The sequence below is a fragment of the Rhododendron vialii genome, chromosome 8a (genome assembly GCF_030253575.1).
Source record: "Rhododendron vialii isolate Sample 1 chromosome 8a, ASM3025357v1".
NCBI lineage: Eukaryota > Viridiplantae > Streptophyta > Magnoliopsida > Ericales > Ericaceae > Rhododendron > Rhododendron vialii.
Window position 1 is genome coordinate 34126160 of NC_080564.1, and position 26158 is coordinate 34152317.

Consider the following 26158-nt stretch of genomic DNA (forward strand, 5'->3'; position numbering starts at 1 on the left):
AATAATAAATTTACTGAAATAATTTTTTGTGCAATATAAATTTTATTTAATAGATCTCGATTAGATTTTTTTAGACGATGCAAAAAAAATTTAAAAATTATTTTTATAAATATATTATTTTTAAATTTAAAAATTACAAATAAGTACTTAATTTTTAAGAAGGCTTAACGGAACGGGAAATAAGTACTAAAAATAGAAATGAAAATTAAAGTCGCGTTTGGATCAGCATAAAGGCCGAAGTCGGTCCCCCACTGAGTGGGTCCAGACTCCAGAGTAGGACCCACTTTCTCTTTCCGACCGTCCATTTCCCACTTCCCAGTGAAGGCAGCACTATTTTGAAAGGCCAGTGAAGGCAGCACTATAAAGCTTCGATTTTTTACAAATCCCTCAACTCACCCAATTGGACCAAAGGCCCAATTTATTCACACATTCACACTTGCAAATTTCTCTCTCAAGAAGTACTCAAGAAAATCAAAAAACAGCTGTTATCTTCTTTCTCCCTCTATATGCGTGGGCAACTGTGCACATTTCATTAGTTCCTTTCTCTCTGTAAATAAAAGAAAGTGCAGAATAAAGTGCAAAGGGGAGCAAGAATAAGGGGGAAAAAAGGGGCAAATTTGCTTTGTGAAGGAGGCATCAAAGAGAGGTTAATGGCCATGGATTTGAAGCTTGTAGTAATGCTGCTGTTGGTGGCACTGTTTGGTTCATGGGTTTCTTGTTGTAATGCCTCTGTTTCATACGACAATAAGGCTATAAAAATAAATGGCCAGAGGAAGATCCTCATTTCTGGATCCATTCACTACCCACGCAGCACTCCTGAGGTATTTTCTTTTTTTTTTTGGAAAGTCCTGAGGTATTTTCTTTGTCAATGTGCTTAGTGGGTCTCTTTGATTTTCCTTAATTCTACTCCCTTAAAAAAAAATTCATTTCTTTTCTGCAAATGGGCAACTTCTTTCTCTCTACTATACCATCTCTCTCAGTAGGTTTCTCAGTATATTCTGCTATTGGGAGCTTATCACTTGATGGGTCTCTCCACTTATTCACTGTGTCTCTTGCTTGAATGGGAATAATTTTTTGTGGGTTTTGTTGGGTTTCTTGCAGATGTGGCCAGATCTTATCCGCAAGGCAAAAGAAGGAGGATTGGATGTAATCCAGACCTATGTTTTCTGGAATGGGCATGAACCCAAAGCTGGCAAAGTAATGAACTATTTTTTATTTTTTTATTTTTCCCTATGTTTTCATTAATTGATTTTATCCAATGCTAATATGTTTACGTGCATGTATTTTATGATTGAATGAATCAATTTGTTGTTTGTGCTTTGTAGTATTATTTTGAGGAGAGGTATGATCTGGTCAAATTCATCAAGCTGGTGCAACAAGCAGGCCTTTATGTTCATCTCAGGATTGGCCCTTATGCTTGTGCAGAATGGAACTTTGGGTAATTCCTAAAGTTTGGGATTTCTGCCACAGTAAAATAATATGTTGCTTTGCAAGTTTCTTCATCTTTAAGCATTGCTCTTTTTTGTTCAATTCAGGGGTTTTCCTGTTTGGCTCAAGTATGTACCGGGTATCAGTTTCAGAACAGATAATGGGCCTTTCAAGGTATGGCAACTTTGGAACTTGCGTATGAATTTACCAAGTTTCCATCTTCATCACAATAATCTTCTGTGACTACTCCATTTGATGTGATTGGTTGCAAACATTAGCTTTGGTTTGCTGACTAAATTGTTGTAATCAAGGCTGCAATGCAAAAATTTACGACGAAGATTGTCAACATTATGAAAGCAGAAAGGTTATATGAATCTCATGGGGGTCCAATAATTTTATCACAGGTAGTGAAATAGTCCATTATGTTTCAACCCAATTGGGAATGTTTATTTAGCAACTTAGTCATATAAGTAAGAAGAGAAAAATTAATAGAAGCTAGAATGGATGTTTCTTGACAGATTGAGAATGAATATGGACCCATGGAGTATGAACTCGGTGCGCCTGCTAAAGCATATACCAAATGGGCAGCTCAAATGGCTGTGGGTCTCGGCACCGGAGTCCCGTGGATCATGTGCAAGCAAGATGATGCCCCTGATCCCGTTGTAAGTTTCACCATATTTTTTTCTTGGGGTGACATTTCAGTTTTCTATAACACGTTAGCCCCGTTCCGCAAAGGTTTTTATTTCTTAAGTACTTATTTCCCGCTTTACGAGAAATAAGTACTTATTTTCCTTAGCGGAACGGGACCAGTCTTCTTCTCATACCCATTATCTGTTGTTTTCATGTGATGTTCCCTCATCCCTAGTGGGGTTGCTATGAGACTATATGTTGGTCCTGAATGATATCAGTTTTTCTCTCTCATGCACATGGCTGGGCATTGTGTTTTTCTCTATCCTATCTGTTATGATCTGTCTTTATTTTCTGGTCTCCCTTTGAACTTTGTGCTGATAGACTGATGACCATATCTCCTTGTTTATTGAAACTACGTTTCTATTTCAAGTCCCATGGTTTGTTGCCTCATAAAACTGTTTTCTATTCATTTCCTGTCTGAATATTGCACAAGAAGTAATATAAAATAACCAAATCTAGTGTGAACTGTGAAGTCAACTTATTGAGCTTTTATTTCGTCTAAATCGAGAGAATCTTAGTGCCTACTGAAGTTCAATCATTGCTGCTAATCAGATTTTCTTTCTGAATTAACTTTAACACGGGTTTTTTTCATCATCGTACACAGATTAACACTTGCAATGGTTTTTATTGTGATTACTTCTCGCCGAATAAAGCTTACAAACCGAAGATGTGGACTGAAGCCTGGACCGGATGGTGATTACACAACTATCATCTGTGTTGTTCTTAGTTTTCTTATTTAACCTATTAAGGAACCTCATGCATGGCATTTCCAATTTTAAGTATTCTGTTTAACTATTACTTCAGGTTCACTGAGTTTGGAGGTCCAGTTCCTTATCGTCCTGCAGAAGATTTGGCATTTTCAGTTGCAAGATTTATACAAACGGGGGGATCTTTCATTAACTACTACATGGTATGTGACCGTTTGTTGTAGATCCTCTGAATCCACTTCTGGTATCAAATTCAACTAATTTCTTTGTTATCCATTTTTTGTTTTTTGCTTCTAGTATCACGGAGGAACAAATTTCGGCAGGACTTCTGGTGGTCCTTTTATAGCAACTAGTTATGATTATGATGCTCCTCTCGATGAATACGGTATGACGACATGATTATCATCTGATATATATACATATATATATCGGGGCGGTTCCGGGGACACCCAAAAAAACACCTCATAGTTCCCGATCAAATTTTTATGATCCAAGCCGCTCAATGTGATCAGAACGTGATTTTATGGGTACCCATGAGAAATCGGAAAAAAAAATGACCGGGAAGGGCTTGATCCGAACAATTCCGAACAGTTTTTTATTGAACGGTTCAAATAAAAACTGCTCAAATCAATTCTTTCCCGGACATTTTTTTTGCTAATTTCTCGCGGGCACCCTTAAAATCACATTCTGCACACATTGAACGGTTCAGATCATAAAAATTTGATCGGGAACTATGAGATTGAAATTTGGGGTGCTTTTGTAGGTGTTTTTTTGGATGTTCCTTGAACCGTCCCGTATATTATCGGGGCATATATATATATATATATGTAGAAATGTTTATGTGAGCATGTAGCTTATTGCTTGAGTGGTGCAATATATAATACCTAAATGTTACCAGGTAGATTTTGAACTGAGAAAAAGGCGGGAGTACAAGTACAATCGAGATTTCCTACAGAAAACCAGGCATGCAATTGCCAGCTTGTCACCACACACAGTCCTCCACGTCAGTATGATTGCCACTGTCGTTTCCCAAAAAGCCAGGGGAAAAGAAATAGCTACACCCTCCATTTTTCATGACGTGTTTTATGTTAAGTGGTTTCGCTGGTGACAAAAATTATTACAGATGCTGAATTATATCAGATGATTGTAGTTTCTCCCTGAATACCAGAGACTTTTTCTGACCCTTTAGAAGCTATTTGACAATAAGGGCTCTTGAAAAAAGAAGAGAGACTAAATTGGAAAACCATTTTGGTCTTGAAAAGATGTTTTTGGTTTCTTATACGATGGGGATAGCTCAAGAGGTCACAAGTCCATAATAGTACATACCATTTGGTATTTGAAAGAGACGGGTTCATTTCCACATCAACGAGACGTTTTCTTCTTCATCGTGTTGTATTAAAAACTTATTCTCCATACAACTTTGAATGCTGACTTAACACTGATTAAGCTTTTTCGCGTTCTGCATTTCTTTATCATTATTTTGCTTCAGGGCATGATTCATGAACAAGATCTGAATTGTTCCTAAACTTCCTCTTTCTGTCTAGGATTATTAAGGCAGCCTAAATGGGGACATTTGAAAGATCTGCATAGAGCAATAAAGTTGTGTGAACCAGCTTTAGTATCTGGAGAGCCCAATAAGATTACTCTTGGGAACTATCAGGAGGTTAGGCATAATTGATTCTCTATGAGTCAGTTATTAAATCTCAAACTGACTTTGAAAACTTAGTAACATTTCCTCATCTCTTTGTTATCTCAGGCTCATGTATTCAAGTCAAATGGAGCTTGTGCTGCATTCCTTGCGAACTACGACACAAAATCCTTTGCCAAAGTTTCATTGGGGAATATGCATTACAATCTTCCACCTTGGTCCATCAGCATTCTTCCCGACTGCAAGAACACTGTTTATAACACAGCAAGGGTGAGAAAGTAACTCTTGGTTAAGTAATACTTCCTCACTTTCATATACGCGTACTTATTTCCACGATTGATCAATTATTCTTTCAATTTGAAATAATTGAAGTAAACAAGGTATTGGCACCTTACTGAAATTCTATCTACAGGTGGGGGCTCAAAGTGCACAAATGAAGATGACACCTGTTGTTTATGATAATGGATTCTCTTGGCAATCATTCAACGAAGAGCCAGCAGCATCTTACGAGGATAATTCATTTACGGTGGTTGGGTTGTTGGAGCAGTTAAACACCACCTGGGATGCTTCCGATTACTTGTGGTATATGACAGAGTGAGTATCTAATCTACACTATGCGTAGTTTTGCCTTACCATGAGCATTCCGATGACGAATTTTCGAAGATAAACATTCACCAGAATTATATCAGTGTGACTGATATTTTTCCTTGTATTCCCAGTGTCAAGATCGATTCATATGAAGGATTTTTGGATACTGGCAAGTATCCTGTTCTTACAGTTTTATCTGCTGGTCATGCTTTGCATGTTTTCGTCAACGGTATATTATCAGGTGGGCAGCACAATTTTGGATTTCAATTTTTTTCTATGCAACTCCTAGACGTTTTTCAATAGCTTAATCCTAGTTAAGAGAAATAGTGAAAACAATACTACATAGTTCATTATTCAGCAATATGCATCACTTAAAGTTTTGGCATCCCTATGTCAAGATTCTTGTCAGACAGCAGGTGCTGTTTACTACCTTAATCAATTTGCAAAGAAGTAAAATTGCATGAGTATGAACTTGGAATAAAGTTGAATAGCATCAAAGCATGTCTATAAGGACCATACATGATAGATATCTTGTAAGGTCCATACACGGAATAAAGTTGTATGAAACAGAAGGTTCATGGCTGAACCGTTTCTACACGCTTCCTACTAATATTTTGTGACCTACTTATGGCAGGAACTGCATATGGAAGTTTAGAAGACCCAAGGTTAACATTTAGTAATGGTGTGAATTTGAGAGCTGGAGTGAACAGGATAGCACTGCTAAGCATCTCTGTTGGTCTCCCGGTTCGTTCTCTCTCTCTCTCTCTCTCCACACACACACACACATACATGCATGCACAGAGGCATAACCATACCAAGAGAGAACAGAAGAAACAGATCAGTAACTCTTCTACATGTTATGCTTTAAGCTAAACTTTATCGTTTTATGCTTATTTGATGTTTTCTTTATGTCATCAGAACATTGGCCCACATTTCGAGACATGGAATGCCGGCGTTCTTGGCCCAGTTTCACTGAATGGTCTTAATGAGGGTAGGAGGGACCTATCGTGGCAAAAATGGACTTACAAGGTTTGTCTTGAGGCATTCTACAAACTTTTTCTCATTGCAGTGAATTCTAGATGGTTAATTTGACCTCACGTTCATGTTCCCAATCAGATTGGCCTCAGAGGAGAAGCATTGAGTCTTGATTCGCTCAGTGGAACTACCTCGGTAGAGTGGGTCGAGAGTTCGTTGGTGACTCAACAGCAGCCTTTGACATGGTACAAGGTGAGAACTATCTAAATATTATAAGATATGTATTATTCTTGGTAAAACAAACAGTTTTTTCTTCTTTGCATTTTTCCAAGTTCCAACCTAAACATAAAGAACAAGTTTCATATTACCAGGAATATAAAGTAATCATCATCTGAGGAAATTTTTTACAACAGTAAGACATCATGCAATCCAAACGCCCTTCAAATAAAACTCTCTTTCACTTGGGCTACTAAAGCAAGAATTGACATTTCCTTTTCCTGCTTCTAGACTGCTTTCAACATGCCAACTGGAGATGAACCTTTGGCTCTGGATATGAATACCATGGGTAAAGGTCAAGTATGGATAAATGGGCAAAGCATTGGACGCTATTGGCCTGGATACAAAGCATCTGGTACTTGTCCTGCCTGTAACTATGCCGGTTGGTTCAATGAGAAGAAGTGCCTTAGTAAATGTGGGGAGGCTTCCCAAAGATGGTGAGTTTAAAAAAGAAATCGATTGCTTCGCTCTTCCAGTAGTGAATTAATAGTGTTGATGACCAATGGTTTATAATTTCAGGTATCATGTTCCTCGTTCGTGGCTTTATCCGACAGGGAATTTGTTGGTTGTGTTTGAAGAGTTGGGGGGAAACCCCTATGGCATATCTTTGGTGAAGAGGGAAATAGATAGTGTATGTGCAGATATTTTTGAGTGGCAGCCAACTCTTACAAATTGGCAATTGCAAGCCTCTGGTAAAGTTAAAAAACCCCTACATCCTAAAGCACACCTTCGGTGTGCTCCTGGTCAAAAGATCACATCGATTAAATTTGCAAGCTTTGGAACGCCACAAGGGGTTTGCGGAAGCTTCCGTGAGGGGAGTTGTCATGCCCATCATTCTTATGACGCTTTTGAAAAGGTAAACTATTCTTCCTTTGGTTAACAGATTACAAGAAAGTGCATGATAATAGTTTATTCTACTAGTCCTATCAGCTATAGGATTTTTGAATCGAAAGCGTTCACGAAAATGATTCATTTGTGTCTCTTGGACAAATGCAAACAATTTCTTACTGTTTCCAACATACACACAGTCCTTGTCTCATGCATGTTGCAAGGGACAATTTTTAAGGACTTTCAATTTTGAAGATTTTATTTAGCCTTTTGTGTCAAATTTATGTATTTACCTTATCAAGTTGTGCGCACTTAGACCGTTTGCTCCATCCCTTTTTCACATTTTGGGGACTTAATTCATGAATCTTTTTCTTTTCCTTGCAGTACTGCATTGGGCAGGAATCGTGCTCGGTGCCTGTGGCACCTGAGGCATTTGGAGGAGATCCGTGTCCAAATGTTATGAAGAAAGTTTCCGTGGAAGCCATTTGCAGCTGATGGGTGCAGGACACTGTTAACATTTGAAAAGGTCCCAGTTCAGCTCTTCTACATGATCCATACGAATTCTCAAATAACTTTAATTTTCTTCCGTTCAAGTTACTTCATTCATCAAAGATCACGACACGTCGACCATTTGTTTCCGCTTTTGCCAAGGTGAAGTTGTAGAAATATGCAACACACGGTTTGGTTCAAAAGCCCGTTTCAATTCAAAGATCATTGTGGTGTTTTGTGTACATAAAAGTAGCTGTTGAGGGTGAGGGGTTATAAAGCACATCGAGACGTAGTAAATGTGTCCATGTGCAAATGTTGTACTACTTTGTTAGATTTGTATTAGGAATTGTAAGCTCTTGGCTTTCAATGATTTCTCAGAATTTTTGTTCTCTCTGTACCTGCTTTCCCTTGGAAGCAATTGTTCCAAATACTACATGATATTGAAATTTTGTTCCCCACATTATGTAGCTTAATCTATTGGTATTGTCAATCTGTACTCTTGTGCTGACAAACCAATATAGATACTGCGGTCTGTTCAAAATTTGAAGGGTGAAATTACATCGTTGGTCACTATAGTTCCAGTAAGATTTCACTTTGATCTGTGTAATTTCAACTTTATCGATTTAGTTTCTGCATTTTCATATTGTTTCGCATCTAGTCCTGTTACGTGCCAACAAAAGATTAGGTGTGGCAAGATTTTGGGAGTGTTTTGGCATTTTTTACAACTCCTCCAGTCTAGGAAGATAGTTATAAGTTACGTAGTACGGTAGTAGATTGCAGAATTTCACCCATGTTTTACATTGGTCTCTCTAGTTTCAATTATCTTTTCTTTCCATTGAAAATGTTAGTAGTAGATGACAGAGGGAGTGCACCTGAATGAAAATCATCATGTAAGACTCATAATACTACTAAAGTCGTGGGGACAAATTTGAAAGCTCACTAAACCATGGGGGACCAATGATCTGATTTCCCCTAGGACTAAAACTATATAAAGTATTCTTTTTTCACAGAGTAAACCACCACTTTATTCATTGATCTTTATAAGGAAAAATTATTCAGTACTCTTGGAACAGTCCTCCAGGAGCACTCTCAACCACATATTAGCGTGGGTTCTATTCCTATGTGTAGACCCCATATCAATGCGTAGAGGAGAAAACATATTGGATCACTGAAATATCTCTCCATCATATGACCTCTATTTTCAGCATTAAAGCTCGAATGCAATTTGAAACATAATTTCCGTTCCAACATTTCGCTAAGGTTCTTATTTGTTAAGTACTTATTTTTCGCTTTATGAGACATGTGCTTCTCTCGCGTAGTTGCAGATTCACCACTTGTAGGGTGTTGCAGGCAGTTTAGGCATAGCAGCAGCTCACAGTCCCCGAAATCTTTGCCAAGTTTGTTGTGATAGTTGAGATTTGGTTGATTTGCACCAAGAGAAAGAAAGAGACTCGATATGCTTATTCGGAGGGTCAAACTCAAATTACTTCTCTGCTTTTGCACTGACAATTAAACTGAAACTTACGTCAGATTAACACTTTTAAGGAGAGTAGTTATACCCTAAATGGAAGTTGGAAAATATGACCCAAGTTCTCGTACTTGGGCTAGGAACTGGGCAGAGTCCTTGCACCATAGAATGGGTCTATTTTTGTTGACCCTTTTTTTGCGTGGACAAAATTGGCATCTGGAAGAGTCATCTTCTATTGGAATGTTTCACCTTTATGACAAATTCTAGGTCAAATTAAAACCTTATAATTCACAAAAATAAAAAAAGAGTGGTGATCACAAAAATAGAACGTTATACAAGCAGGCCTCTTGGACCTTAGAGGATTTGGCATAATTATGAAGGTTTTTTTAAAGCATAACTATGAAGTAACACTTTAACTTCAACAACTCATGCCAATTGACTCACTATGTCTTAACCTAATCACTTGACTCAAAAGTTATACTAACTCATATTAATAGTACAATTTGTGTTTTTAATATAAAAAATGAAATAATACAATTTGAGTTTTTCTGTATCTTCATCAAGAGTAACAAGTACAGTCATTTAAGGCGATGATAGAAAACCTTATTGAGATTATGATCTTGTAGACATCATGTAAAACATTTACGTATAAAATACTCAAATTTAAATTGACAAATTGCATAGAGTGCTTTGATTTTCTCAAAACACACGATTTTGGCATGGTTTGACATACTAGTAAATGTGTTTTAAAAAAAAAAAGACTACTAATAAACGAACCTGTCTATGGGGACCGATGATGTGCATACTGATGGGATACTGACGGGCATACAGAGCCCAATTTGAATCCTACACGAATAATTCGAATCGTTCAATAATTTTTTTTATATAAAAAATCAGCTCAATTTATTTATTTATTTAAATTTCAGGATGCTGACATATAAAGAGGACTACTACAAAACAGAACCCGGCATATAAAGGAGAGCACCCAATACATAAACCTTTGCTACTGTAATACTTTTCTCTCTTCGTGTATCATTTGGATTGCTCTCTCTCTCTCTCTCTCTCTCTCCCTTCTTAAAGTGTCAAAATTCTGCAAATGACGCGTTTCAATGGCGGCGAGCACCACTTTACAGCCCTTCCTCTATCTCCTCTCGTCTAAATAACCCACCACCACGTCCACTCAACCATCACTCCGAACCACCACTACCCATGTCCCCACTCCTCCTCCTCCTCTTCACCACTCTCTCTCTTCTCCTCCTCCTCTTGATCATCATCACCTTCTCTCTCCACAAAAGACTCAAGAAAACAGAGCAACAACAAACCTCGAGCTCAACAACCCAATGCTACCCATCCAAATCGGACCCGACCCATTTGATCCATTCGAATTCGGACCCGACTCATTTGACCCACTCGCTCCTCCTCGAGATCTTACCCCCCAATTCCCCAAAATGGGACACTCTGTTCAAGAACTGCGAAAACCTGGTTCGAGATGAGCCGGGTTTGGATTTGGAGAGGGTCGGGTCGGATTGTGGGGAGAAGAAGAGGAAGAAGAAGAGGGCGAAGAAGAAGCGACCCGATTCGAAACCCGAAGACGACGGCGGGTTAGGAGAGAAGAAGGAGGAAGGGTTGGTTTGCTTGTACCCGTTTACGACGTCGTCTAGTGCGACGCAGAGGAGGATTAAGCAGCAGTATGATCAGCTTGTCAAGTGTCATGAATCTGATGGGTTGACACTGGCTCAGGTTTTCTTTCTCTTTTTGATTTTCCAAAAACCCAATCTTTTATAGTAGTTTTTGTTTTATTTGGTTTTGGTTTTTGGTTTTGTTTTTGTTTCTGTTTTTTTCTTTTCATTCTGTTTGTGATTCTAGATGTTAAGCCACGGTAATCATGTCCAATAGTCAATAGAGATTTTTAAAAATGAGATTTTTTCCCCCTATCTGTTGGAAGTTTGTATAGTTTTGTTTGAGATGGGGAACAGTAATTGGGAAGTAAGGAATTCGTGGGCTTAGTACGTTTGGAATTTAATCTTTTCCCTTTCGCTTACAAAAGTTGCTTTCCGACCCATGATGTATTTGTAACATTTCTAACAGCCGAGAGTTATTCCAACATGAATTTGCTGTGTTTCGAAAATAAGATAATGCTGAATCCAATTGATGTTTAAGCCGGGCCATAGAATTTTTATCTAAGCAGTGGATTCGTGTCCCCTTGGATATCTAGTCAAATCCGTTGCTCAAACGGGCCTATAATTACTCTAGTTTTTGTACGGTTCGTTCTCTATTAGATGCCTTTAAGGTTAAGGGTCCAATGGTCTCTAAATCAGCTGTGTAAATCCGCCCATAGGTTGTCCTAAACATTTGCTTATAATTCTAGGGTAATAATGTTGCTTGAAAATGCATTTGCTTTTTGTGATTGGATGTCAATCTATTTGTAAGCAGAAAGTGAAACTCAGCAAACACCACCACGACCAGTTGTCAACCTCCATATCTAGAACAGATATAAGTTTGTCCGACTTAAGCCATCGCAAGGTTGGGTCAGGACCAACCCTATTGCACCTTGGGAAGACCCCTTTTTCAATGTTTAATCAATTGTATCAGTATTAACAAACTACTAGGTTCAAGTTATAGATGAAGCTGCAAGAATATTAATGTCAAATTAGAAAGATGGAGAGAAGCATTGGAGTCACAGGGATTTAGGATCAGTGAGTAAATATGGAGTACGTAGAACGTAAGTTTAGTGGTATTCAAAGTGCCAGTGTAGACAAAGTGACCTAAAAAAATTAGGAATTACCAAGAAGCCATAGTTTTAAGTATATTGACTCATTTGCTAGTAAGGATAGAGAGATTGCAGATGATGGGACACGTAAAGTACAAGTTAGATGGATCAAGTGACAGAATGCTTCGGAAGTGTTGTGCGACCGTAGGATAATTGCGAATTTGAAGGGAAGATTCTGTCATACTGCTATAAGACCAGCCATGTTATACGATAGGGAGTCTTGGGCTACTAAAAGACAGCATGGGAGTAAGATGATTTTGAGAGGGGTGTAGTAAGAGTCCTAAGACGCTGGATAGAATTAGAAACGAAAACTTTCATGGATGGGTAGGAATAGCTCTGGAAGAAGATGAGATTAGAAAATAGATTAAGGTGGTTTGGACATGTCTATCGTAGATCGGTTGATGCAGTAGTTAGGAGGAGTGATATGTTTATGGTAGATGGTAGCACTAAGTGGAAAATAGCTCAGAAGTGACTTTAGATGCGGTAGTTCGAGAGGATCTAGGTTTTTTGGATATCACGGAACACAATGCCCTAGACAAATCATTTAGGCTTTTAGCTGACCCCAGTTTATTAGGACTTGGGCTTCCTCTTGGTCTGGTAATCAGCGGCCGCCAGCAGGTAATGCTTCTAATGTAAGAGCACAAGGGAAGCAAAATAAGGCCTTTGAGTTAGAGGATGACATGGAGAATAGTATGAATTCGTAAACCACCATCGGGAGTTAAATTCACTTGTAAAACTCACATCCATTTATTAGGTTAGACGGCATCAAAATAAGAATGCATTGCCCTATATGGATACATTTTTCATTGGTGATAACATTTCTGGAGTTTTTTTTTTTCTTTCATATATTCAATGTCATATCAAGAACACGTCCTTCCTCTAGTTATTGTTTTCTAGATATTCTCATCATTTAGATAGCGGAACTAATTCGCTGATGAAGGACCTATGTTTTTTACCAACTCCAGTTTAAATAATTCCTAAAAAACTGCTATGAGCAAAAATGGTTATGATCATCAGGGGGGCAACAATAATTTTAGTAGAATACTTTTCGAAATTCTGTCTGTGTGACCTACCAAATGCTTTCATCATCACCAACTTTGAGTCACGTCCCTTACGCTATGGTATTGGATTCCATTGTTGAAGTTGTTATTTTCTTGTACTGCATGAGATTTGTTGTTGCTTCATGTATAGGCTCTCATTAGCCTCACTCTATCAAGACATGAAACAATGCAGTTTCCTGTATGGTTACAGTTTATTTGAGTTTTGTTAATCATACGTCATTGGCATAGTTTAGTGTTAGTTTTGGCGAACAATGTGTGTTTTTAACTGTCACCAAGCAATGATCCTCTATATCACAAATTGCTCTTTAATGAGCATTTATTTTGAGTGTCACAGATAGGCTTCATCATTCTTTTGGTGTGTGGACTGTGGAGCGTTATAATATGGCAAAATGTAGCTGATTTCATGACCATATGCATTTCTTGTAGTTCATGTGTATATTTAGCATTCAATCTATTTCCATCCTATTACTGTCTAGTCTGGTGAGCTTTTGCATGTAATGAGTTATTCTTCGGTTTAATTATGCTTATGGTCAATGCCATGCTTTTTGGATAGAACTTGTACTATCTTAGAAACCTATAAATGTGCATTTTTGCCGGCTTCATGTTGAAATGGAACAATCCCGTGCCCATAACAGAGCAAATAATGTGTACTAGTTATGCAAATATTAAATATGGTTTTTGTCTAATGCAAAAGTAACTTAGAAAGAATATTGTGGGAAGTCATTAAGATGGGCAATCTCTTTATGAGCTGAGTTTAACCTTTTAATTCTAATGTGTGTTAGTTGGGAAGTCCTTGTTGCAAATTCCGAGGCTATTAAAAATAGTGAAGAACGTGCCATTTGTCAAATGTAGAAGAACTTCAAGAGAATATTTTGGGAGGTCATTAAGATTGGAATAATGGAATCTCATCATGAGCTGGGGTTGACCTTTAAATTCCTTGTAAAATATAAGAATGTGCCATATGGTTTTTGTCTATTGCAAAAGTAACTTCAGTAGAAAAAAATGGGAAGTCGTTAATATTGGAATCTCATTATGAGCTTGGGTTGACCTTTAAATTCTAATGTGTGTAAGTTGTACAATCCTTGTTGCAAATTCCAAGTCTATGAAAAACTAAACAAGAAACGTGCTGAAGTAAAAGAATGTGAGGATGAGTAGAAACAGTTATTGCTGGCCTGACCCACTCTTTTAAATGCTGAATTAGCTCGTCATATATTTCTCAATAGAAATGGCGTATGTATGTCATTTGGCTCCTCAAAGAAATGCCCTTTGGTTTGTTCACAAGGTACTTCACTGCTGGCATACACTTCTAAATGTTTGAAGTGGACTAGGTTCAGGATACCATCTGCCAAAAGAAGCTGCCTGGACAACCTTTAAAGGTGACATTAGGTTTGAGTTTTAGTTTACATATATCCCTTGAAAGATGAAAAGGACTGAAAATCTAGCCACCTTGTCCCCAGGTAATTTGATTTTCTTAACTCTCTTAACTTGGGATTGCATAATGTGTCCTCGCAAGCATAACTATTCAATCCCGCATGTTGGTCGATCCCAATTCCTACTACGGTGGACTATTGTTTGGAAAAGTTTTCTTCGTAGACATTATCCATCTCTTGTTTGTTAATGTCCTTTGAGATCCAATCCACCTTAATATCACGCTGAAATTTGCTTTGTTTTGCTTCCCAGCCACCTTAGAGAGCTGCTTTGTGCATCTTATGCTTAAGAATTATCGTCCATCTTCCTCTAGTGAACTTATAAACTCAATCTTGATGGCAATAGTTAGTGGTATGTAATTGTGAACGAAACTCACACTTCTTATGCATCTACTCTGATCTTGGCTTTTCAATCATCAATATTTAGTTCCCGTGATGTTTGCTTTGTGTTGGATTTGGGCTTGTAAGTTGGAATGAATAAATGGTATGGAGCTCGAGCGGCATGCTTCTTTTCCTTCCTTTTCCCCTAGTATGATTGTATCTTGATTCAAACTACAACCTGCAGTATTACGTGCAGAACTATATCTTCAATATTTTTCAACTGGTGAGATTGTGTAAAATATACTTGTAGTTGACAAGTGGAAAGCAGCAGCTGGAGATGTTTTGGAAACTCGTCTGGCTGTACTACGAAATATTCTCACTTGGTTTTGATTTTTAATACTGCATCTGTCTTCCGGAAATGATTGATGGAATGCTGCTTATAGACGTTTTTATTGAAGCTATGGGAGGAAAAAAATTTGTATACTTAATCATTGTTGGCCTGATGCAGGTTGGACAATTTGTTAATTGCTTGATTGAAGCAAGAAATGAGCTACAGCACAAGTATGTCCGAGTATTTCTCATAAATGATCGATTTTGTTGTCCTCCTTGGATGAGCTCTGTGTCTGTCTTAATGCTTTTCAAAGTTTATTTTAGAATACTTCTTACTTGTATCTTAGGCCCCAGTAATGAGTTTTCCAAAATATTGAAGAGATTTATGTTCTTGTAGGTCTGACGCTTTACAGCGTAAGTTCACAATAACGAAGGCTCTACTATTTAAGGCAGATAGGTCTTCATTTGACCGCTTCCGTCAACAGGTTGGTAACATACATTAGTACATTACTAGTACGTTTATATTTGGCCTACTGGTACTAGTATGTTCCAATGTTTTCTGACATCCATATGAATCAATTCTTTTGTTTCTGCAGATATACAAGTTAGAATTAGAACAAAAGAGATTAGAAGAGGATGCATTTGTATATAACTGGCTCCAGAAACAACTCAAGCTCTCACCGGCATATAAGAAGGTAAATCTACCCAATTCAAAACACGCAACTGTATGTTCTCTTTTCAAAACACCCAACTGTATGTTCTCTGCTGGGAAAGCGGTAAATGACGAGACCTTTAAACAGGGGGTTGATAGGTCTGACCTTGATGTGCTTTTCTTTCTAGCATTCAAGGATGCTGATTGCAAATGCTTTTCCCCCCCTCTTCCGTAAGTTAATTCATTAAAAGAACCAACACCAAAACAAGGACCAAAGGAGTAACCTTGATGAGCAAACAGGAATATTATAACTTCGAGAAACTTTGCTCAGATTTACATTGATGATAGAGTAAGAAAAGAAAATTTGAAGTAGAATTCTTTGTAGTGTCTTGCTTTAACGTTATATATTTCTATCCAATATCTTTCCTTTTCCATTAGTTATGAGGCCATAGTTTGGACTTCGTACTGTTAAGTGCTGGCCTCCCATCAGTCATACAATGCCTCCAATATAAATGAGCTTGAGCAGCCTCTTAACTAGTTGCCACTTGATTTGGTGTTGATGTTTTACCATGGTATCAGAGTTAGGGTTTTGAAGGGTTTGTGCGTACTCCTGATTTCGGTAGCGATTGATTTCCCATTGTTTGTGCCAAACAGCTCATTTTAATGTGATCCTTGACGGACCGAGGGGTGGATGAGACCGGGCGACCGCCCTACCCAAGTTTCAAAATTTCTTTAGAATCATAGCGATTTTGTTCGGTTAAGGGTTTTGGATTCTCTCCACTCATCATCCATATCTTCAATCATTACTCTCATTTTTCTCTATCTCTTTCCAATCATTACCCTTATTTTCAATTATTACTCTTTCTCTCTACACTCATTACCTACAAATCCAAATCCAAAATCCGAAAACGAACAGGGCTAGCAGTTTGTCTTAAAAACATTAAAGTTATAAATATTAATTCTGATTTTTAGAACACTGAATGTGTCCAAACTCAACACCTTTCATTTGTGAAAACAATATTTAATATTCGTCCAACCATATTAAAGTCCTGCGTCCGTATTAAAGTCCTGCGTACGTCCTTGATACTTATTGTATAGATTTGTTTGTTGTGAATTAAGTTTTTTGTTGTAGCTTGACAAAAATGTTGTATGAGCTCTAATCCTCTCTCATTGCCTTGTACTAAAGATGCTTGAAATCGGTGCATACATGGAATTACAAGCAAAATCTGGTGAGCTGACAGAAAGTGCAGATTCCGAGTTTGAAGATACTATTTCATTCGAAGAACTATTAGCACAAGAAAAGAAGGATTCGTTCTGGTCGGTTCCCTTCTGTTGAATTTTAAGTTTTTAGCTCGTTTTGGCATGTATTGTCAGTAACTCTGATGTCCCTCCCACACATGCAGGCAGAAAAATGGGAAACCTCGAACATGCTCGGGCTAATGACGAAGTCTTTCTTCCTAACCTTACTCGTGGCGTTCTCTAATAACAAATGTGCATCCAAGACCCGGAAATATGCACCCATTGCTGGATTTTTACCACGTGCTTTGGTGGTTTTGTCTTTCGAATGGCAATGTGGTGCGCAACTTTTTGTGTTCTTTTTAGGGTTTTACCCAGCGGAAGCTAATAAAATTCCGCTTGTGGTGAACTTGACCATGTTCCATCTTCTGATATAATTCTATGTTGCTAATTACTTATTGTCTAGTTCCTTTTTTTGCTTTGCTAATTGTTATGCGATATATTCTGTTTTGATTGATCGATCATTGATAATTGAGAGAAAAATAACAGAGTAAGGCTGGCGTTACGCGAAGCATACAAGAGATTGTGTTGGAATTCTTGCTTTATTCCTTCTGCTACTCTTCTTGAACCCAAAGCTTGCCTTGTTTCGTAGAGGGTGGGAATTTCTTAGTTGATCCATGGTTAATCATTGGAAGAAAAGCAGGCAAAGCATTCGCGCTAATCTGACCAACCTTTGTGGAGCCCAATTACATACTCATTTGATTGATCAAATTGGACATGAGATTGGATTACAAAATTCATAAAATTGTGTATTGGGTCGCAGATTTTACAAAAGTGACTTGTCTTATTTACAGAGGTGTTGTAAACAGCATGTTTATAGCACCAATCAATCTCAGCAGTTCATTCGCGCAATCAATGGCTGAGATTCGTTTTTAATTATGACCGGTCACAATTAACTCTTCTCCAAAAAAGTTTTATTAATATCTTGACCGTTCAAAACACTTTTAGACGGTCACAATCCAATCGTGTTGTAAACTCTTGTTTACAATGATTTTCTCTTTACAAAATTATAACTACAAGTTTGAATGGAATAAATGGTGACATGGTTCATTTTAATTAGAGATTAGATAATCAATCTCAATAAAAAATGGCTTATGCAAAACCTTGGAGGTGTGGAACAGAGTGTTTTGCAGGGAAATCCATTTCGGCATAATCAGGAGAGAGAGAGAGAGAGAGAGAGAGAGAGAGAGAGAGAGAGTAGCCGCACACCCTTTTCCTGCATTTCCCTCCCCCGCGGTTCTATCTCTCTTCTTCTTCCTTTTTCTCCTCTCCTTCTCTCTCCCCGATATGGTTGTGTGGTGGGTGAGGATCTCGTCCTCAGAAAGAGATTCTTCCACTCACCCCATTAGTTTTGGACAGTGGCGACCCGGTTAAATCTCCACCCTCGTACCACCATCCTCCTACATCTGGTCCTAGATCTATGAGCTCCCGTGTTGATCTGATTCTTTCAACTTCCTCTAGCTACATCCACAAGCAAATCGATAGTTCTCGCGACTATTATTTTTGGCAGAATTTTATTTTATTGTTTGCTTTTCTTGTTTTTTTCTAACCTTTTGGGTCATTTATATTATTTGACATTTGGTTTATGAATACACGTTTCAGTTTCCTAAATTTAAAAAAGAAAAAAGAAAAAAAAGACGACCTTTTTCTCTCCTTGCATTTTCCTCGTGTTGGATCCTCACCAAGGCCCAAGCACCACATTGGCTGTTACGTCTCAATCAGGGGAAGGTACCTCGCAACCTTTTGGAGGCTAAAATTTCAAAACATTAGGTAAGATCATAGTACATCATCGTCAACAAGACATCTCCGTCTCAAACTGCCTTTATACAGACAAATTTTGGTTTCTTTATTTCTGAGTAATGTGTCCGACAAAACAAAACCCCATCACTCTTTCATTTCAATTTTTCTCTTTTGTTTTGACGTAGGGCCGGCCCAGGCCACCGTCTTGACTATTGATACCTTCCGTAAAGGCGGATCAAAAAAAATACCTTCCTTAAGGAGTGGCATTAACTGATTTACCCCCGACCTTTACTCTAAATTTCAAAACATTAGGTAAGATCATAGTACATCATTGTCAACAAGACATCTCTGTCTCAAACTGCCTTTATACAGACAAATTTTGGTTTCTTTATTTCTGAGTAATGCGTCCGGACAAAACAAAAACCCATCACTCTTTCATTTCAATTTCTCTTTTTCTTTTTGACGAAGGGCCGGCCCAGGCCACCGTCTTGACTATTGATATCTTCCTTAAGGCGGATCAAAAAACAGAAATTCTAACAGTGGAGACGATTTTCAAAAAAACATATCTTAAAGAGTGGCATTAACTGATTTATCCCGATCTTTACTCTAAATTTCAATTAGACTTCTAAGTTTTTAAAAAAAAATCAATTTTACTCCCAACGTTATCTTCTTTTAATCAAAATGCTTATTTTCCGTTCGAATGACTAACGGATTTCGTTAAAAGCTCAGTTAAATAGCGTCTTGATCGAATTTCGATGATCCGAGCCATTCAATGGGTTCAAAACGTGATTTAAAGGGTACCCGTGAACGTGATTTAAAGGGTACCCGTGCAAAATCAGCAAAAAAAAATGATCGAGAAGAGCTTCATCCGAACAATTTTTTATTAAACAGTTCAATAAAAAACTGTTCAAATCAAGCCATTTTTGGTCATTTTTTTTGCTGATTTCTCGCGGGAATCTTTTAAAATCACGTTCTGAACACATTGAGCGGCTCGGATCATCAAAATTTGAAGGACTTCATTTGAACAATTTTTTTATTAAATAGTTCAATAAAAAATTGCTAAAATCAAGTCTTTTTTGAATTTTTTTTTGCTGTTTTCTTGCGGGTATCCTTAAAATCACGTTCTAATCACATTGAGCGGCTCCGATAATCGAAATTCGATTGGAAGAGTGGAGGTGCGGGCCGATCATAATTTTATTCAAGTCAGGATGTCCGGATTTTTCTTCAGTTCACACCTTCCTTTTCCTATCGAATATCGATAATCCAAGCCGCTCAATGTGATTAGAACGTGATTTTAAAGGTATTCACGAGAAATCAAAAAAAAAAAAGACTAGACATTGCTTGATTTGATGAGTTTTTTTGAATTGTTCAATAAAAAACTATTCAAATGAAAGCTCTTTCCAGTCATTTTTTTTTTACTAATTTCACGTGGATACCCTCAAAATCACGTTATGATCACATTATACGGCTCGGATCATCATAATTTGATCGGAACACTATTTAACAAAGTCTTTATCGAAATTTGTTAATCATTCAGATGGAATAGGACATTTTGATTAATGAAAAATAATGTTGAGAGTAAAATTGATTTTTTAAGAACCTTGGGAGTCTAATTGAAATTTAAAGCACAGGTTTGGGGTATTTTGAAATCCCTTCCCCCACCCCCACAACTCCCCTCTCCCCTCCCCCCCCCCCCGAATGACCCCATCTTTACATTTATCAACGGTGATCCTTACTTCCATGAAGAACTCCATTACAAGACTTATATCGACTCCGGATTGCACTTGAGCTGATAAATAATCATGCAACTCTGTGAAAACTACTCCTCTAGCAAGAACTACTGAAAGTGCAGTTCATACCAACTGATACTGTCGTAAACAAAATGACACAGATTAACATACAAGCCGAGCCCTAAACTACCATCAGAGACGAAAGAAAGAGAGTTTCGATGAGGTAGGAAAAGCGGAGAAGCTTTATTTTGCTTCCCTTTCTGAATGTCAACTCCATGTAGTCCCCTCATTTCATTATGTCTGCTTTTATAGCCAAAAACTCCCCCAGCATCTTTCACCTCAGTCTATCTTCACGGAAGAGTAGATCTTTCGCACAAACCAGAAGCAAGCATAGAACCCAATAGTACCCGTCAAGACAAAGAAGGCATATGAGCCAATCAACATATACCCAAAGTACAGAATGCCCGAAACCAGCTTTGTGATCTCCAACTTCGTGAAAAAGTAAAAGATCGAGTAAAGGAAAAGGTACAGAGCAGATGAACCTGCAGTCAGGTAAGCCCTCCACCACCAGTGGTAGTCTTCACTGCACAGTTGGAAATAGCATAGCACGATGGTTATCTCAGCACACGTGATCAAAAGGATGACGAAAACTATGAAAAGGAACCCAAAGATGTAATAGAACTGATTCAACCATATGGATGTAAGAATGAAGAACAGCTCAATGAAAACAGCCCCAAATGGAAGAATGCCCCCAATCAGTATAGAGAATGCTGGTTTCATGTACCAAGCTTGTTCTGGTATCTGCCTTGGGATTTTGTTTGTCTTGACTGGGTCTTCAATCACCGGTTTTTTAAAACCCAAGTAACTCCCCACAAACACTAAGGGTACTGATATGCCAAACCATAGGCACACAAGAGCAAACATGGTCCCAAATGGCACGGCTCCGGAAGATTTCTCCCCCCAGATTAGAGCGTTCAGCACAAAGAAGACAGCAAAAAGGATACCAGGGAACATAACAGCTGTTTTTAGAGTATTCCTCTTCCACTCGTGGCCCTTAAACATTTTGTAAAGACGTGCAGAGGTGTAACCCGCGAATAAGCCCATGAAGACCCATAAGAGAACCATGGCAGTCATAAGCCCACCTCGATTAGAAGGTGACAAGAAACCGAGTACAGCGAATATCATGGTGACAAGTGTCATTGCAAAGACCTGAACACCCGTCCCAACATAGACGCAGAGTAGACCAGAATTAATAGGTGCCCTAAAAACATCCCCATGGAGAAGTTTCCATCCTGTTTCTTCCTGAGCTTCATCCTGTGTTTCCAACTGATTGTAGTTAGCGATATCTCTGTACAGAGTTCTCATCATAATCATGGCAACCATGCCAGAAAGGAAGAGGACAATCATCAGAGAGTTTATGATGGAGAACCAATGTATTTGGTCATCATTCATGAGAAGGTAAGTATCCCAACGCGAGGCCCATTTGACGTCACTTTCCTGAAGGGAGGGAAACGTAATAACTGAGACAGAAGCCATTTAAGGATTGCACATGTACAAGAATAAGGCAGAACAAGTCTGAGGGCTAAACAAGAGAGTACCTTGAACGAAACATCATATGTGAAAACAACCTCCTTATCAGTACCGACTTCCTGTGGCACAGTGCTACCTTGCATTATGTTTTTGGTGTTCTGGTTGCATGTTGTCAACTGAGGATTCTTCTCAACCCATTCTTTGTACTCATGATTAATACTGCTCATATATAAAATAAAGGAACACAATAGTCAAACAACAGAAATAAAGTCTGTTTGCTTTAGAACCTCGATTTTCACAATATCTAGGATACCAACAAAACCATGAATGAAAGTACAAGTCAACACATTCAATATAGAATCCTACATAAAGTTTGGAACCACCTCATCTATGGAACTAGTGAATAAACTAAAACAATAAAACAACGAAAAATAGAAGATTATTCTGCTAGCAGACAATGAAAGCTCAGAATACCATAACAGACAAGAGTACCCCACACCATGTAACAAAAAAGTCTTCTAGGTTCAGGATATGTTTGATGTGGCAATTCCAATCAGCAATCCCTCAAAGGAAGCCGCTAGAGCTATTATGTTTCTACTTTTCAGAGACATACTTCAAACGCCACAATTTTGCACAACAATACGCACAACATGCCAATGTGGCATTGCTTCACTGGGCATTGCAAAATATCAATCTACTCAAGTACCAATGAAACAGTTCCCCATTGGCCAACTGTGCACAATGTTGTCCACATTATTGTGTTTTTAGACTTTCAGAGAAAAGGTTTCCAGTTTAAATACAAGTATCTTCGCATAATCACAGAAAACTCCTGAAACAAATACAGGTCAAGATATATCGCCAGGTAGGATCTTAAGCATCAACAGTTCGAAGAAGTGAATGGAGCTGTTCCCATACTTTTCATATTGCTAAATCAATATAACCTTATTCAATAAAGTTTTCAGAAGGTGAAAGGCAATTTCCTTGCTAAACTACTTGTTAAGCAGAGAGGCTTAAACAGCAAACCCCATCAAAATCCATACTAAAAGGAAACCACAAACTGATCAAAAGTCCAGCACAAGAAGGAAGCAAATAACGATCAAAACAAAATAAAAAAGGAAGGAAGCATATAACCTGTTAGGAGTAACCTCAAAGGTAACAATTCTGGAAGAATCAGTCTCGGGATCCTTATGATACATGACTCTAAAGCTCAAGTGGTTATTTATAAAATACTTCTCCTCTTTGCTCTGGAAACAAAAAAACACAATCAAACCACATAAGAACACAAAAACAGTAAAACAGTACTGTCTAACGCAACTTACCCCTGCATAATTTCCTTTGAACCCTACACGGAAACCATGTTCATAAGTGGTTAACTGACTACCATCTCTCCTTTGCCTCAGAACAGCAACTGGAAGGTTATCTAGAATCCTGTACGCCCATCTCAGAAAATTTAGTTCACATAGAACAGAAACTTCAGCTTGAACAATGAACAGAGAATTATTTGAAGTCTACAGCTTGCGTGGAAGTATATGACTATATGTTGCCAAAGGGAATAACTAGTCCTACAGAGATCATCACATGACGACAATGACTTCAAAAAAGTGTCCTCACTATCATGCGTAAATACATTGGACTCCTAATGGAATGAAAGGGTAATCAAAGTAAATCATAAAAGATTTATAATTCAACAATCTTGAAGGGGCATTAATTTAAGCATACATGTTAACTCTATATTCATCATCAATTTTTTCTTTGAAATTCTTAGCTGATTCGGCACCAAGCGTAAGTCGACAAGCTACTTTGCATGGCTGCTCCTCCCTCATATTAAACTGCAATATAAAGTGAAACCTTAGATCTCATACATCAAGCATGGATATAAAGAGTAACAACTAACCATGTGTGTAGCAACTACTAGTTCACAGAAAAAAGAATATCAGTAGATACTCACAGTATAGACAGAATTCTCAATGCGGTCGCCTCGAAGAACCTCCCCCAAATTTTCAGCACTGTTCATAATTTTCTTGGGTTTACAGTACTTCAAGAAATAGTAGTCATATGGTAGTTGTGTCTTCGTCGATGACAGCTTGTTCACTTTAACTTGAAGGGGATCACCCTGTCATAAGGACAATTACCAGAGATTAGAACGAAAACCAAAGAGGAAGTTCAACAATGCTGCTATTCTTGATGGCATCTGTCATATGGAAACTAAACAAACAGGGCAGAAAAAGAAACTAAACAAAGATGCACTAAAGAGAAATCTTCAAGTTTGATGGCAGACAACCAGTGGCACACACGGGGGAGCTGGTGGGGGCTACGGCCCCGCAAATTGATTTGCAATCGGAGTTCCATGTTAGTGCCCCCAAATTTTGATGGATTTCCATTTGATCCCATATATTTTTCCGGATATGCACCAAAAAATGGCATTTATCCCCTCCAAATAATTAACCGTCATACTTAAACCTCTTCAAAATCTCAACAAGAGTAAAATTACTCCCCAAAAATTCAAATAAGTTCTCACACAACCCTTTCCTGCCACCCCACAACAACAAAAAACTTCGTTTGCCACTGTAGGCAACTATACAAAGAGGAGAAATCTCTGTGGGGATTCATGCCACCTCAAAGGCTAGGCTCTACATATGTTCTCATTAGTTGATTGTGAAGGATGCTTTCATTCCTCTGATGCATCCTCTCGCCAATAACTAAGATGCTAAAACACATTCTCATACGTACAATATTCTCGAAAACCAATCAATCTTTACATTACCCGTCACTTATAAGAATGGCACAGGACAATCCCTGCACCTATTTCCTAATTCTCCCATAACATAGACAACTAGTTGAGGACCATCAGTCAAGGGTCATACATTCAGTCACATAATCCTTCAGTAGGGCCATCCGTTCCCCCTCTCAATTCTCGTTGTTGCAAATTTTAGTACTTTTGGCATATTTCTAAAAAGACGCCTTCACACTCCCGCACGCACGTTACATGACTTAGGTCGTATAAACACAGAGAAGAACATATAAACAACACAAATAAATACTGACATCCCTAGCTCCAAGCCTACAGCTAGAGTGATGAATAGGTCTCATACATGAAAGTGAAACCCAAAAAATACATAAACCACCAACTAAAGGCGCCAAAAGGGCCGGGCCAGCATGGGCACGAAAGGGCATGACACAACAAATACTAAGTAGTTAGTCGTTAACACAAATTTTTTTTCCCAATGAAACTCTATTGGAGATGAGATGGGCCTGCACGGGCACGACATGACTAGGTAAACGGGCAGGCACGACATGGCACGATTAAATAAATGGGCCGGCACGCATGAAGCACGGTTGGAACGAAGTTAAATGGACCAGACCGGCGCCACCCGTTTGACACCTCTACCACCAACATAATTCAACGCAAAAAAAAACCTAGATCCAGTCAAGTTCCATAAAAAAGCAAGAGATCTAGAGTGAACACGACTAGCAATCGAACTTGGCAAACTCTAGATCCAACTCTCGTAAACAGGAAACCAGGGTCAAAGAATAATGAAGCAGTGGGTAAGCATTATGGATTGATAGATCAAAACAAATAAAGCTAGTTAAAGACGTAAAAATAGATCGATTAATTTAACGACGGCGGAGAGAGTGTGTACTGTGTGTGAGAACGTACCCGTAGAAAATCGCGAGGGGCGACACCGGGGAGGTAGAAGGAGTCGGAAGATGATAGTAATAGGAGGAGGAGGAGAGAGAAGAAGAGGAGAGAGGTTGCCCCCGTTGAGCTGCTACCTGCCATCATCGATTCCAGAGAGAGAGAGAGAGAGAGGCGTTTCGGAGAGAAGAAAAAAGAGCTGAACAAGGAACGAGGTTTGTCAGCCTAGGGCCGCAAAGGTCCAAAGAATATATTACTACTACTATTGCCAAGCCAATTTGCGTTTCATTCCCGACAATCTTCCGAGGTTTTTTCCCCGTTCGGGTACGGCTATGGCGGTATACGAGCCCAATAATAGAATGTTCACATTCGTTTGTTAAATTTTTTAGTGAACTTGAATTTGAGCCAAATTAAATGAAAATTTGATGAGCCGAACTCAAATTTGTTCACGAGCCTTAATGAGCCGATAACAATATAACATCATATATTTATGTCGAATATTGGAAGATTCATGTTCGGCTCATTTATGAAACTAGCCTAAAATTAGACTCAAGTTCGGTTTATTTA

General features: G+C 38.3%; 3 protein-coding genes across 3 annotated transcripts; 2 read left to right on the top strand and 1 right to left on the bottom strand.

Annotated features, from left to right (window-relative positions):
* Nucleotides 1-367: 367 nt before the first annotated feature.
* On the top strand, nt 368-8087 carry LOC131336021 (beta-galactosidase). The gene is made up of 19 exons (XM_058371626.1): nt 368-821; nt 1102-1197; nt 1326-1438; nt 1536-1602; nt 1740-1832; nt 1947-2090; nt 2723-2811; nt 2923-3028; nt 3123-3210; nt 4370-4488; nt 4582-4743; nt 4886-5067; nt 5193-5302; nt 5696-5805; nt 5980-6090; nt 6178-6288; nt 6544-6749; nt 6832-7168; nt 7525-8087. The coding sequence occupies exons 1-19, from the start codon at nt 651-653 to the stop codon at nt 7633-7635; spliced, it is 2526 nt and encodes an 841-aa protein (XP_058227609.1). The 5' UTR covers nt 368-650; the 3' UTR covers nt 7636-8087.
* A 1995-nt stretch (nt 8088-10082) lies between these two features.
* On the top strand, nt 10083-17359 carry LOC131336372 (uncharacterized). Its single transcript, XM_058372172.1, has 6 exons — nt 10083-10837; nt 15185-15237; nt 15404-15491; nt 15603-15701; nt 16845-16975; nt 17062-17359. Exons 1-6 carry the CDS (start codon nt 10307-10309, stop codon nt 17096-17098), a joined length of 939 nt encoding a protein of 312 aa, XP_058228155.1. The 5' UTR covers nt 10083-10306; the 3' UTR covers nt 17099-17359.
* Nucleotides 17360-20403: 3044 nt separating this feature from the next.
* Nucleotides 20404-25944, bottom strand: LOC131335950 (transmembrane 9 superfamily member 7). Its single transcript, XM_058371512.1, has 7 exons — nt 25613-25944; nt 23903-24067; nt 23674-23783; nt 23274-23382; nt 23086-23198; nt 22023-22173; nt 20404-21921 (listed from the first exon to the last, which is right to left on the bottom strand). The coding sequence occupies exons 1-7, from the start codon at nt 25736-25738 to the stop codon at nt 20764-20766; spliced, it is 1932 nt and encodes a 643-aa protein (XP_058227495.1). The 5' UTR covers nt 25739-25944; the 3' UTR covers nt 20404-20763.
* Nucleotides 25945-26158: the final 214 nt, after the last annotated feature.

Excerpts from the sequence above, each read along its gene's own strand:
- LOC131335950 (XM_058371512.1), bottom strand. The coding sequence starts at position 25,738 with ATGATGGCAGGTAGCAGCTCAACGGGGGCAACCTCTCTCCTCTTCTTC. Across the intron at positions 24,068-25,612 it reads CCCCTCGCGATTTTCTACGG|GGTGATCCCCTTCAAGTTAA; the intron begins GTACGTTCTCAC and ends TCCTTATGACAG. Across the intron at positions 23,199-23,273 it reads TCAAAGGAAATTATGCAGGG|AGCAAAGAGGAGAAGTATTT; the intron begins GTAAGTTGCGTT and ends TTTTGTTTCCAG.
- LOC131336372 (XM_058372172.1), top strand. The coding sequence starts at position 10,307 with ATGTCCCCACTCCTCCTCCTCCTCTTCACCACTCTCTCTCTTCTCCTC. Across the intron at positions 10,838-15,184 it reads ATGGGTTGACACTGGCTCAG|GTTGGACAATTTGTTAATTG; the intron begins GTTTTCTTTCTC and ends GGCCTGATGCAG. Across the intron at positions 15,492-15,602 it reads TTGACCGCTTCCGTCAACAG|ATATACAAGTTAGAATTAGA; the intron begins GTTGGTAACATA and ends TTGTTTCTGCAG.
- LOC131336021 (XM_058371626.1), top strand. The coding sequence starts at position 651 with ATGGCCATGGATTTGAAGCTTGTAGTAATGCTGCTGTTGGTGGCACTG. Across the intron at positions 4,489-4,581 it reads CTCTTGGGAACTATCAGGAG|GCTCATGTATTCAAGTCAAA; the intron begins GTTAGGCATAAT and ends TTGTTATCTCAG. Across the intron at positions 5,068-5,192 it reads TACTTGTGGTATATGACAGA|TGTCAAGATCGATTCATATG; the intron begins GTGAGTATCTAA and ends TTGTATTCCCAG.